Source organism: Desmodus rotundus, chromosome 12, assembly GCF_022682495.2.
Source record: "Desmodus rotundus isolate HL8 chromosome 12, HLdesRot8A.1, whole genome shotgun sequence".
In the NCBI taxonomy this organism is placed as follows: domain Eukaryota; kingdom Metazoa; phylum Chordata; class Mammalia; order Chiroptera; family Phyllostomidae; genus Desmodus; species Desmodus rotundus.
Window position 1 is genome coordinate 25,682,881 of NC_071398.1, and position 14,535 is coordinate 25,697,415.

A 14,535-nucleotide genomic window follows, 5' to 3' on the forward strand; every position below is an offset into this window, starting at 1 on the left:
GCCTATTTGGGAACTTCCAGAATCTAGCTGAGAACTACCAAATGCAGAGGGAGGGTGGCAGGGGTGGGGGTTTCTCTTAACAGCCATAGTCCATGTAGTAAAGATTCATGAACTCAATTCAGAGGAGGGAATGTTAGCCTTTTCTGCATAGCTGCTTCCCTTACATTCAGTTCTTGTAACCATGATAGTTTTACACCCCAAAGCATGTTAGAAGCATCGGAATGAAAGAGCGTGTAAAAATAAGACAGAAAGCAGTAAAAACAGGAAGTAGAGACTTAAAAGGCACACTAGTTGGGGGCCCTAGACTCTCACTGGCAGCCAAGGCATCACTTTTTGTTGGTAAAAAGTGAACTTATGATGATGAAATTTGGTTGCAAAAGGATAAAGAGATAGATGATAGAAGGCTTTCCATGTTGGACTAATTTTTAAATGGTAGTTCTTTGGACGCTGTCAAAAATAAATGCAGTGTTTATGTAAAAATTATAGTTTTCACTTGAACCTTGAGTTACGGATCAAAAAATCACCCTTTGTGACTTTTCCAATGATAGAAATACCTGGTCATTAAAGTTTATGTCAGTTTCTCCCTTTACCAGGCGACTGAGTCCGCCAATGTGTCCTTGTTGAGAATGAGCAAGTCTTCCATTTCTACTTTTAGACTAAATTATGCATTTGTCAATTTATCATTAATAAACCTATCTGAAGTCTTTAAGAAATCCATTAAAAAACTTAAGTCAATATAGATCATTTTGTATAAATAATTTTTTAAAACTGCACACAGCTCAGATTGTGTGGAAAACATAGCCTTATAATTTGGGGGAAGAGATGAGTAGATAAAGCTAGCATTTGTTCTGTTTGCTTCCTCCATTTCCAGGCCAACGCATTTATATGGAAATGTAATAGTGGTAATAATGCAAATGTCTGTATACATGTGTGATTTTTTCGTTTTGCACTACTGACATTTGGGGCCAGATCATACCTCGTGGTGGGAGTGGCCTAACGCAGTGTAAGACATTTAACATCTTCCCTGCCCTCGACCTACTAAATGCCAGTAGCAACCCTACTCGCTCCCTTCCCCCGCCCCTTGTATAACAGCCAAAACTATCTTCAAACATTGTCACATGCCTCCTGAGTGGTAAAAAAACATCATCCCCAGTCAAGAACCACTGCTTTAAAGCAAGTTTATAAGCACTTTTCGTGCTGCCACCTAATCTTCATTAGCACTGAATGACTGGCAGATTTTCCATCAAGCTGAACAACCATAGATTAAACATCCCCCTGTGTTGGGCATTTAGATGGAATCCACTTATAAGTAAAGCTCTCATGATCATCTTCATGTGGTTACTCTTTTCCTCCTATAATTCAGAATGAATTCCTTAGGATCGATTCCTAGATATGGAGTTAGTGGGATCAGGTCATTGAGCAGGATGGCAAGAAGGTAAAACCTGGGCCTTCAGCAAAAGCCTGGAGTAAATAAGTTTGCAGACCCTTGGCTTGACAAGCTTACCTCTTCCCGGCCCACTGACAGAGCTGGGATTCTGTTGCCTGGGGAAAGGAAACCAACACTGCCTCTCCGTGTACATAAAACCCTTTTGCAGACATTTCACCAAAAAAACAAGCAACAGAAGTGGTTTCCAAAGGCGGTCAGAAGGCATTTGTCTAGGCACTGCTGTGCAGAGCTGCTGGGAACAACTCGGAAACAGCATGAATAATGTAAATAATTAGGTACTGCTGGCAGCAGAGAAAGTTACCATATTTAAAAGAAAATGTGTTTACCCGCACTTGGGTGGGGGAGGCCCATGCTGTTGGGGATGCCAGTGGAGAGTGGGGGAGGAGCATGGGTGTGGTGTGGGCTCCAGGTGCCACACTGTTTCTCTGTGAAGGAATTTTGGAAGAAAAGTTGTCTGAGTGTGTGTAAATTCCATTTCAGCTACTGGTGTTTGAGCTTTTTTTTAATTCCACGCCTGTCACCTGGTTCTAAGCCACAGGTGCCATTGGCGTTTCTGCCCCACACTGTGATGAGGAGTTCCTGGGAAGCCGAGCTGGGCTGTGTTCAGTAGACCTGGGCTTTCTCGTGCCCAAGGTCAAACTTTGTTTTATCACCGTATCCTTGTGATGTCAGGGACAGACTGGTAAACAGCTTCATGAGAGATTTGTCTGAGCAGCCGATTGATCCAGTGAGGGCTGAGATGGAGTTTACTCATAAAACATCTGCTGAGATAGAGTGTAAAGCCCCAGAAAACTGTCAATAAGCACTTTAAGTCCCTTCACAAGGAACCATTTATTTACATGTCACAATTACTTTATCAATTCTCAGTCCTTTACTCAGGTGTGTGTATGGTTTACAAAGAGTATTTTCAGTACCGTTTTATTACCTACTATATTTAATTTGAAGCAGGAAAAGAAAAGAAGGAGGGATTTGAAAATATTCCCATAAACAACCTGTATATAACCACTGTTAGCGCTTTGGTATATTTCCTTTGCCTGATAATTTTTTGCATATATTTTCATGGTTAGAGTCATCTAATGCATATGAATGTGTGCCCTTTACTACTTCACAGATGACTCTATGCATTTTTCTATGTTATTGCTTGATTTTCCAAGCCATTAATGCCTGTTTCATTAGGCGTGGGTCGTTAATTCACTTAGCCATTCTCTCACTGATGGACAGTTAGGTTGTTTGTAGTTTGTTACTTTATAAATAATGAAAATCTTTATATAACACTTTTTGATTAAAAATTACTTCCTAAGGCTAGATATTTAGTAATGGAATAATAGAACAAAGAGAGAGGAAAAAAAGACCATATATTTTTGGATACATGTTGAATTGTTCTCTGAAAGTAAATAGTTTCTTTTAAGTTGATGTATTATATCCAGTCTTGCAATTAATTGAAAAGGGCCTTCACTCAACTGATCTAAACTTGGGAGATTCAGAAACGAGACAGGAGAAAGTATGGAAACTTGAATATTCCATCCTAACCATCATCGGTGGGCAAGCTGGCAGTAGCTGGAGGTTGTGTTTGAGGAAATTGGCTGCCCTGGGATCTTTGAATACTGCTCCCTGGGTGAATGGTGTTTAGCTTTGCACTGGGTAGGAGCTAAGATGCAGGGGCTGGAGTAGCCTAGTGGGAAGGCCAGGATGCTGTGGTTCCTGGTGAGTGCTCAGCCACAAGACCCATGTGAGTCCCTTTGCAGAAAGGCTCCAGCGCACATTCCAGAGTCATAGAGGACCAGGAGGGGGAGGTGCAGTCTGGAGCTGAGCTGGTCCTGGTTTTTGAGGTTAGGGAAGATTTCCTTACAGTTGGGGCACAGAGAAAGATCTTCCTTGTACATAAATAGGTATGTTTGCCAGTTTGCCCAATGTCCCTCCCTAAGAGCAGAAACTGCTGTGCCAGCCATGAAGATCTGACAACTTGACATGACTACGGAACAGACAAACCCACGAGGACACAGTGAGAAAAAGAACTGTCGCAGAGGAGTAAAAGGAAGATGGACCCAGGTAGACATGGTACAGGTAGAGTTGAAACACAGCCGTTGGAAGCGGCCAGTGAGAACCCTAACTCATAAGTCATGAAAGCTTTCACAGATACCCAGGTAGAGCCCTGGAAAAGACTTTGTGGAATTTGAAACAAAAAACCGATTTCTTGAATTTAAAAATTCAGCATATGAACACAGGCATTCACATTAGTGACGTAAAAGATAACATGAAAGAAATGTCTCACAATCGAGAGTGGAACCATCATGAGAAAAGATAAGCTCATCAAGGAAAAGATAAGCTCAGGGGACACATGCAAATGGCCTGACAGGCAGGCATGTTCCAAAGCACAGAGTGGAACAGAGGGGCGAGGAGCCATTACTGAAACGGGTAACAGAGGGAGCTCTGTCTGATTTGGTGCTCGAGAGGCTCACTGGATTCCTGAAGGGTTGAATGGAAAACACACCCACCCCTAGTTGTATTTTAATATAAGTTTTGAATTCCATGGATAAATAATAAAACCTGAACTTCCCAACACACTAAATTATCAACAGAGAAAATCAAAGCTAACACCAGATTTGTCCACTTCACACTGGAAACTAGACTTAAAACACAGGCCCTAAGCATTCCTCTTAAAAATTTTATAAATACTCAAACTAAATGGAGTTGAAAAGTCAACTGGATGAAACACAAAACAAAGATGATAGAAAACAAATGTTGATTCATTGAAAAGACCAATTAAACAAACTCTTTTTCTGCTTAATGAACAAGTTAAGAGCAAAAACATGCAGGAGTAAATATGGAAAAGAGGACTGAACCTCCAAATAATGGGAAGTACAGATAAATTTGAAATATGAGGGCAAATGGGTGACTGCCTTGAAGAATGCAAATGGGCTAACGTTGTTTCAAGAAGCAGTACAAAACTTACAAAATCCTATAGGAAACACCTGAAGGGTCGTAAAACACCTATCAGATAAAACAGGTGTCAGATCTAGATGGTTTTATAGCTGTGTTCTACCTGGATATAGAGAACATAATTCCAAGTTTAATGCATTGACATCAGTAGAAAAGTGGAAATGCTCCAATTAATGTCTCGAAGCTGTATGACTTTCATATAAAAACGAGAAAGATAGTATGGCATCTCTCCTCCCCCCTTGTACTGCATTCATAAATGGCATCATGGATTGATGTCATTTATGAATACAGATGTTAAAATTCCAAAAAAAAATAGCAAGTCATTTCCAGCTATTTACTAGAACAATATATTACAACCAAGTAGTTTATTGTGATAATGCAAGGATGGTTTAACACTGGCACAATTAGCAACACATTTAGTGAGAAAAAGCATAAACCACTAGATGCCACAAATGAATCAAGTTAAATGAAATAATCGGTATAAATTGTGGTGAGGAGGTAAAACTCCCTATTCTCAAATTATGGTTATATATTTACAAAAACAGAGGGTATAGTTTTAAGGAAACTGATTTTTGTTTGTGTGGTATTTGTTAAGTCTGACCACTTTATTCTAGAAAATACAGGGTGGGAAGCAGGGACAGATGAGAAATCTCATTTGATATTAACAGAAATTATAGCAACACATTAGGAGAAATTTAAATAAGAAAGGTCCAGGGCTTATAAAGCAACACCTGAACAAGTAGAAATATATATCAACCCTTGCAAAATTAATGTTTGCTTGGAATCAGGTATTGGCATAAATTCACTTTTAAAAGTGTAGAGAGACATATAGATAGATACAGAAACAAATGTGTTTGCATCAGTTACTGTGCACACACACACACAGGCTCTGTCTGCTGAGAGGGCCTAGACCCAGTGACACCCCAGTAGCAATGAGCACGACTAAGCACCCTGGTTTTGCTTTTAAATATCATTCTCCAATAAAGGTAATCAGAGCTCTTTAGACAAGTGGTTGATTCCAGAGTTGAGACGGATGAAATGTAAAATGAGCCTGGACTGTCTGGCAGCTCCGCTAAGTAAAGAAGTGCTGAAAAAGGATAGGGGACACATCGTTGGGTATAGGAACCAGCCCCAAAGGACTCCCAGTGGCCAAAGTTGGAATGACTTGAGCAACAAAGTAATGATATCAGATTATAACACAGAGAATAAAACTATTCACTCATGGACATGTTAATATTTAATAATTAAATGAGAGAGAAGAGAGAGCTCTTTCTTACAGAAAAATTCCAATTAATAAATGCAAAACGAGTGTGAGAACTAGAAACTCACTGTTGGAGTGCCACAGTCAGTGATTGCTACAGGTAAGGTCTGCCGGTGGATGCTAAGGTCAGTGAAAGCCTGGGGAGAAACAGGATATTTGTGTAGTCTCAAAGAGTCTCCCTTCAAGAGATTCATTAATTGGAAGGAGAAAAATAGCAGCTTGATACTGGATGAACCCAGCATACACCATCTTAACCAAATGATCGGTGTTACCACCAATGAGAAGGTGCCTGCTGAGAGGCGTACGTCACTTCTGTGCCAATCCTTCCAACGCTGCCTAACTGCAGACAAATCATGAGGGAACACAGGCACGCCCAGAGGGTGGGATCATGTACAAAATTACCCACCAGTACTCTTCAAAAGTGGCAAGGTCACAAAAGCTGAGACTTGAGAAAATGCCGCAGATTGGAGGACTCCTAGGAGACACAGGAACTAAATGCAGTGTGGGATGCTAGACTGGATATTGGAACAGAAAAAGGACATTGGTAGAAAACCAAATAGACTCTGTAGTCAACAGTATTGTGCCAGTGTTAATTTCTTGGTTTTGATGATTGTACTCTGATTGTACGGGATGTTAACCCTGGGGAATCTCGGGTGTGTAGGGTATATGAGAGCTTACTATTCTATTGCAACTTTTATGTAAGTTTTAAAATTTCATCATAAAATAATTAAATGAATAAAGCATGGGGGAAGTGGGGCAGTGGGGGAGACAAAAACTGGAAAAACTAAAGGTAGCGAACTCCATGAAGATTTTGTCACAGTCCAGGTACAATTTATTACCAATGATGTTCTCTAAGAATTCAGGGGTCTTAAATTTAAAAATATCTATACACACCCATTTAAAACAAGGGGTTTCAGGAGATACAAGTGGGGATAACTCTAAAATCACAATATAAACATAAACTGATATAACCCCAAATAGACATACCTCCATGGGGGAAGATAAGAGAGCATGTGGGGGAAATTGCCAAGTCTTTCTCTGAAGATAATACCTAAAAACTGAAAAACCAAGAGCATGCAGTATAAACATTTTTTAAGAACTGTCAATATTCAAAGAAACAACTGTTGATTTGGGGAAGGAGGGGTCATGAGGGGTGGGGGATGGTGAACAAGGAGACAGCTGGTTTGGGGGAACAATCCCTGTAGTACTTCTTGACTGTTTCAACTCTGTGCACACATAAGTAATACAAGCTAAAATTGAACTTGAGGATGAAAGTGGGAGTCGATGATACATTGATGAGGAGCATATGAGTTATTCACGGACCTTTGCTGGGAGGGTGAGAAGAGAGATGGCTCAGTTGGTGGAGGGGGATGTGGGGTGAAGGGAGAGCTTTTTAAGGTGTGTTTGCACGCTGCTGGAGGGGATGAGTTCATACAGAAGGGCAACTGTGATATGGGAGAGAGAAGGACTATGCATGAGAAGAACTGAGTAGGAGAGAGGAGATGGGACCCAGGAGCCAGCAGAAAAGAAGGCAGCGAATGTGGTACAGGGGCCTGGGACGGGGAGATTTCCCATGTCATTTCTTCTGTGTTGTATGTGAAACAGGAAGCAAGGCCATAGCTGAGATTAGGGAGGTTTGAGGAGAGTCCGAGGCGTGAAACAGTCATTTTAAGAGAGCAGAAAAAAAGAATTCCGTAGCGGAAATAGGTGGTATTGTTTAATGTGCTTCCATGATGTATTCATTAATATTTTATTTAGGATCTTTGCACTGGTTTTCACTGAGCATTCAGTCTATAGTTTTTGGTCAGGCTTTGTTACACTGCCTTCATTAAAATTACTTGGAGACATATGGTATTTGTCCCTCACTGCCTGGCTTATTTCACTTAGCATAATGCTCTCCAGTTCCATCCATGCTGTCTCAAAGGGTATAAGCTCCTTCTTTCTCTCTGCTGCGTAGAATTCCATTGTGTAAATGTACCATAGTTTTTGGATCCACTCATTTGCTGATGGGCACTTAGGTTGCTTCTAGTACTTGGCTATTGTAAATTGTGCTGCTATGAACATTGGGGTGCACAGGTTCTTTTGGATTGGTGTTTCAGGGTTCTTAGGAGATTCACCTTTAACTGGAACATAATCAACAAAAGAAAAAAGCAAACAAAATATAACCAGAGACATTGAAATTAAGAACAATGTAACAATAGCCAGAGGGGAGTAGGGAGGGGATAGTGGGGAGTGGGGGTTACAGGAGCTACTATAAAGGACACATGGACAAAATCAAGGGGGAGGATAGAGGTGGGGAAGGGAGGTGGGATTGGCTGGGGTGGGGTGGAGGGATGGTGAGAAAATGCATCAACTGTAATTGAATAACAATAATCATTTTTAAAAAATTACTTGGAGACAGACCTTCCTTCTCTCTCAGGGCTATGGCACATTTTTAATAGGACTGGAGTTAACTCCTACCTACAAGTAACAGGTGTTAAAGACATCATTTATGAAAGTTCCTGGGCTTGATTGTAAAACTTTCTCATTTTCTTCTGGAGTAAAATTGGTCTTTTCAATTATTTTCTCTTATGGGATAATTTTCTATAATAGGAAATATAGATGTCTATTTCTATTATATATATTGGAGCTAGAGCCTTATAATAAGTAAATATGAACACATATATTCATTCTTTCTGTTATCATCTTGGTTTTTATTTATTCCACAGGTTCCTTCCATTTCTTTTTATCTGTAGTTGTGTATCTATGCTGATGTCTTATTTGGACTTCCACACATTTCTAGCTTAGATAATGGATTATCTACTTCATTGGTTCTGTTTGTGTTTTTCCCACAGAACCCAGCTCTTGCATTTATTTTATATTTTTATATTGAATATTTTGGTTTTCTGATTCAGCCATTTCCATATTTATCTTTACTGATTCAGTCTGCTTTCCTTAAACTTCTATTGATTTTGTACCCCCTGTGTTTGGATACTTAATTCACTTATTTCACTTTTGTGCCTAATGCAGTAGGCACTGAAGGCTGCATAAACAGACGATTCAGGGCGAGGTGGGCTTCACTTTCCCAAAACACCCTCCGGACAAAGAGATTTGGCGAGTGCCCAGGACTCAGGCCATGGTCAGCTGCTTGCTTGAGGGATTGGGATAAGAGTGGACACAGCCCTGCAGCCTGTACTATTCCTGAGAGCCCAGAGCCCCCAGTCATCACCCTAACACTTAATTGATCCTGCCCTTGGGAGTCCCCCTGCCCTCTGCCATTTACAACATTCAGAAAACCAGATACCAACATACAGATTCAAGGGAGGAATCATCCTTCCCACCCAAGGTGAGCCTGAACGTTAATCTTAAGGCACTCAAGGAAAATAATGCCAAAATAGCTAACAAATGTAAAAGCAAGGGAATTCACTCCAGTGAATCTGCAAATGACTTTGAAGTACATTTTTTTCCAGAGCAAACCCAATAAGTAGTATTTTAAAAAAGAACAACCCTTCTTACTATTAATCTAGAACATGTAGGCATGAAAGGACCAATTAGGAATCCTGGAAATACAGTTTGAAAAATTATGAAAAAAATTGCTGCCCTGGCTGGGGAGCTCAGTTAGAGCACCATCCCCATACACCAAGGTTGTGGGTTCAATCTCTGGCCAGGGCACATACAAGAATCACCAAATGAATGCATAAATAAGTGGAACAACAAATAGATGTTTCTCTTTCTCCATCTCTCCCTCTCCCCCTGCCTTCCTCAAACATCAATTAAATAGAAAATATTACTTTAAAGCTTAGTAAGTGGGAAATTCTAGGAAGGATGCAATTAAAGAAAGAATTAGTAAATGTGAAGACTATATGAGAGAAATTAGCTTTGAACGCAGCAAGACAAGCTATGAATATGAAAAATAAGACTTAGAAAAAGGATGGTAGGATGAGAAACTTCAACATAAAACATTTGAGACGTTGATGACTGAGGACTTTCCAGAACTGAAGAGACCCGAGCGCTCCAGCTGTGAACACAGCAGTACACTACCGTGTAGATCCGTGTATAGCCACGTCAGATTTCAGTGACTTGGCAGACCCAGGAGAAACAAAATTGTAAAGGACAGAGAGAAGACAGACTACCTCCAGAGGATCGACCAAGGACAGCAACAGTCCCACTGACAGCAGTAGCAGCCTAAAGACTAAGGGGCATCTTCAAAATTGTTTAAGAAACAAGCTGTCAGTCTAGACATTCTATATCCTAATAACAGTCATTCAAGAGTGAGGGCAAAAGGGAGGTATTTTCAGAGATACCCAGGAAGATAATTTAGTGCTAATAAACCTTTGTAAAAGAACTACCAAAATGCTCTTAAGAGCAAGAAGCATGGTGATCAAAGAAATCAGTAAAATATATTAGAAAACAGAAATAACTAAAGACTTGGAAGCGAAAACCACTAAATTTTCGTGTGAAAACTCAGATTCCTAAGAGAAACAGGTGATAATGGCCGGCAGATCCTGAGAGTTATGGGGGGAGCCTGGATTGGGAGGGCGCTTAGATAAGCGGACAGTGCTCTGTATCTTGACGTGGCGGTGGCTTCCTTACTGTGTGCTTTATTCATTGAGGCAAACTGTGTACATTCCTTACAAAATGTACTGAACACATTTACTGTATCATTAAACTGTATACAGTAAGTCCTCACTTAACATCCTCAGTAGGTTCTTGGAAACTGCAGTGTTAAAATGACATATAACAAGACCAATTTTACCATAGGCTAATTGACATAAATAAGAGTTAAGCTCCTATAGCATATTTCTGGTCACAGAAACATCACCAAACTTCTAAATAATGACCCAAAACACTTCTAACATTGAACATTGAGGTAAATGCGAGCTAGACATACATTTAAGAAAAGTTAATAAAAATAAGTAATATAATCCTTCTCCAACCTGCTTATTCCACTTCAGGGTCGCAGGTGGCCTGGGCCCGTCCCAGCAGCTGCACAGGACACCCTTCCGGCACAGGGCGCACTCACATGCACACACACCACACTCACTCGGATGGGCACAGTGTAGACAGGCCAGTTCGTCTGACCGGCACACCTTTGGGACGGGGAGGAAAGCAGAGTACCTGGAGGAAACCCACACAGACACGGCGAGAGCATGCAGACTCCACACAGACAGAGGCCCTGGCTGGAATCAATTTTTTTGTCAGCATTAGAACAAAAGGACGCAGAACGAAACATTATTCAAGGCCCTGCTGTATATGTTTACTTTTCTGACTGTGTATATGATAACATATAGATTTTACATATGTGGAATACTAAGGACTAACTTATGTAACATGATATAAAAAGCTTTCAGATTTAGAAAAGGAGATAAAGGGCTTTAATCATAAAAGCCTTAGTAGAAAAGGTAGACTTTGAACTTAACCTGAGTAACCAATGGTCATTACGTATGTGAGAGCAACAGAAGTGGTTTTCTTCTAGGTGGGGAGATGGGGAAGAAGACTATTTGTAGTACAGGGTTAATATTTAAATGAGCTGTTTGTTTTGCTTTGCTTTCTACTTCACAGGAAGGAAAGCTGATCTCCTTGATGAAGGGCAGACATTTAAGCAAAGTCATTAGTGACTGTTCCCAATGCCTCCCTCAATACACTGATTTAGTCACCAAGGACTGGTCACTCTACCTCCACTCCTGTGCAAAGAAAATCACCTTTTTACTCCTCTGCACCTTTGTGAGTGGCCAGAGTAACCCGCACCATCACTGTCGCCCTGTCCAGAGTCAGATTCGACCCGTTATCCTGAGGGCTGGATAGTCCACGATGGTTTGTTAGGGTATTAAGGTGGGGGGAAAAGTGTACAGCAAGATATGGTCCGAGTCCATTTCTGTAAAAATAAATGACAGGAGCAGCTCGTCTGTGTACACTGATGCACATTCTTGTAACACCGGAGTCTCTCACTCGAACTGTGGTAGCAGCCAATAGACTGACCTGCCGAGCAGCCATTCTGTACACGGTAACAGTCAGCAGTCTTTTAAAAACATCAGTGGTCAACACACCCTCGCTGCCCTTCTCCTCCTCCTCCTCTGCTGAAACCCAAACTTCTTTCCCTGACAAGTTTTTTGTTAGCATAATGAAGAGAATATTTGGGCTCAGACACTGCGAAGTTTACGAGTGGACTTGCTTCAGTCACAGCTGGATCCAGGTGCTCCCCAATGGTTCTGACACCCTCTTGTGGCTTCATTCCCAACTTTATATGTGACAGCAAAGGGCCCACTGGCAACTGGAAATAGTCATCACTCAGCAGATCCCCAAGAAAAGAAACTTGTTTAACCAAGAGCACAAACCAAAGCCCCATGGGTGCTTCTATAATTGGCCTGGCTTGGGTCGTGCGCCTGGACGTGGTGGGGAGCAAGAGATCAGCACTGGCTAGAATTGAGTCACATGCTCATCTGTGGGGCATATCCTGTGTTACCTTGGCTTTTTGGGGGGAGGGAAGTACAGCCCTCTTGAGATATAATTTGTATATCATGCAATTCACTCATTTAAAGTGTACAGTTCAATGGCTTTTAATATACTCAGTTATTCCGCCATCACCATGATCAATTTTAGAACATTTTTATCACCCCAAAAAGAAATTCCTGCTCATTAGTTGTCTCCACTCACTCCACCCCCACCCCAGGCAACCACCAATCTATTTTGTCTCTACATATTGATATTTGCCTGTTTTGGACATTTCATGTAAGTGGAATCATGGTATGTGGTTTTTTGGAAATGGCTTTCCCCCCTTAGTGTAATGTTTTCAAGGTTCATCCATGTTATAGCGTGTTACTTTGCCTTTTAATAAGGCCCTTTATGAAATCTTAAATGATCTGCTGGCTGCTGACTACCTTTCTGTCCTCATATTAGCCTGTTGTCTCCCTCGCCTGCTGGGTTCCACTTCACTCACAGAGCTGCTGAGACCCTTTGTGTTGGGATAAGGGCCTGAAGGTGGTGTAGACCCATGAAAAACCAGACTTGGTTAAGAAATAACAATGGGCAATGCATCGTTATTCAGTGTTTCACAATGAAGCCATCCTTTACTGTGAACAAGGGATTTTTAGATTGCCTGCTTCCAGGGCAGTAAATGATGGCCAGTTTTATCTTTGGATAAAGTAGGCCCTGGATCTCCCAGGATAATCCCAGTGGTAAACCTTCCGCCCTATGCTTCCCTCGGTCACACTCGTAAGATGGCATGGCCCACCTTCTGGTTTGGAAGACACTGTCATCACGTGGTGGTTCTCTTCTCTATTCTCCAGGAGAGCGAAGAGGAACTGTACTCCTCCTGTCGCCAGCTGCGGAGGCGGCAAGAGGAGCTGAACAACCAGCTCTTTCTATATGACACGCACCAGAACCTGCGCAATGCCAACCGGGATGCCCTCATTAAAGAATTCAATGTCAACGAGAACCAGCTGCAGCTGTACCAGGAGAAGTGCAACCGCAGGTAGGGCAGCCCCTTCCCCACCTGCAGACCCTCAGGTCTTGCTCCTCTCAGCACAGCGACCTTGGGCACCTGGGGCCAGGCTTTGGGAAGGCACCACCATCTTTCGAAATCCTTTGACCAATACCCTTGACTTTAGCTCTTTGCTCAATAAATGAACTTTCAGTACTCTCTTGAGCATCTGCACCTTCCCTCAGCTGAACTGTCATCCTAGAGGGACACTCAGTATAATAGTGAACGTGAATGATGACCACTACCTTTTAAAGAGCCGCTATCGCATTCCCAAGAAGGGGCTAGGCCAGTGGTTCTAAGCAGGGCAGAATCCGCCCCCGCCCCACCATGGGGTGCTTTGGATTGTGCTACAGACATGTAATGGGGGTGGCACAGCCAGGACGCCTAGTGCCAGACAGCCCTGCTCCACAAAGCACTAACCCCCCAAAACGCCCATGGCAGCCTCCGGTGGGAAACAGCGTGTAGACTCCTTACCCATATTATTCTCACTGCATCTTTACTTCAGCCTAGCAAGCAGTAATGACCAATGAGGAAATTGAGACTCAGAGAGGTAAAATATCTTGCCAAGAGGTCACCATCCAGCCATGAATGACCTGCAAATGTGTGGATGGAGAAATATTATGGGCCACACACGGCCTGTGTGTTAGCCCAGTGGGTGACAGTGAAATCTGTTTCATTTCAGGTTAAGAGAGAAGAGAGTCAGCAACAGCAAGTTTTACTCATAGAAGCCGGGGTATACGTGTAAGGGTGTGTGTGTGTGCGTGTGTTTGCATGTAGAAGAATGTGCTGCATTCGGACCCTGGGATCATGCCAATCTGTGACGTCACCCTCTGTTCAAGTCTACCATCAAGATGACATTTCTGAAGGAGATCCAGTCAGCATGAGTTGAGGTGATTTCCTCTTAGTCTTTTCATCTTGGACAATTTCTTAACTTATAATTCTCCCTAGGGGATCCTAAAATCACGTTCCTCGTTTTTGGCCTCTTGTGTTCCAAACCTCATTGAATAAAAGCAGTGAAAACCTTGAACAGTTGGACCTTCTGCACACGACCTGGACAGGGAACAGGATTCCTTTTTTGGCCTCTAAAAGCCCGGGTAGTTGACTTCCACGGAAGATGAGCCCACAATGTAAGGAACTAATAAGTTAGCTTCTGAAAAGGATTTTAACTGAAGGGCAAACAATTCTACAGTTAAGGCCATCGGAGTTCACTAGGGTGCAAAGAGGAGCCCTGCCCCTGACTGCCACATCTGCCCAGCCTCCCTGCCCCAGGTCAGCGGGCTCAGCTCAATGCACTTTAACTACCACTGGCTGGCCGGCTAGACAGACCTGCTACAGTACCTGAGAGTCCGTTCATTAAAACAATTTCTAGTTAATGGTAGAGCCTTGCTTTGTGACTGGAGTTATTGGGAGTGAGAGGTGGAAACTTTG

At 42.1% G+C, this 14,535-nt stretch overlaps 1 protein-coding gene and 1 long non-coding RNA gene across 2 annotated transcripts in view; one reads left to right on the forward strand and one right to left on the reverse strand.

The window, feature by feature from the left end:
• Nucleotides 1–14,134, forward strand: part of PLCG2 (phospholipase C gamma 2) — a 151,179-nt gene extending 137,045 nt beyond the window's left edge. The window contains exons 32-33 of the mRNA XM_053916242.1: nt 12,914–13,098; nt 13,790–14,134. Of these exons, the coding sequence (XP_053772217.1) occupies nt 12,914–13,098; nt 13,790–13,832 (228 nt within the window). The 3' untranslated portion in view covers nt 13,833–14,134. The remainder of the gene's footprint in view (nt 1–12,913; nt 13,099–13,789) is intronic.
• Nucleotides 1–14,535, reverse strand: part of LOC123479304 (uncharacterized) — a 57,704-nt gene that overhangs the window by 25,482 nt on the left and 17,687 nt on the right. The window lies entirely within an intron of this gene.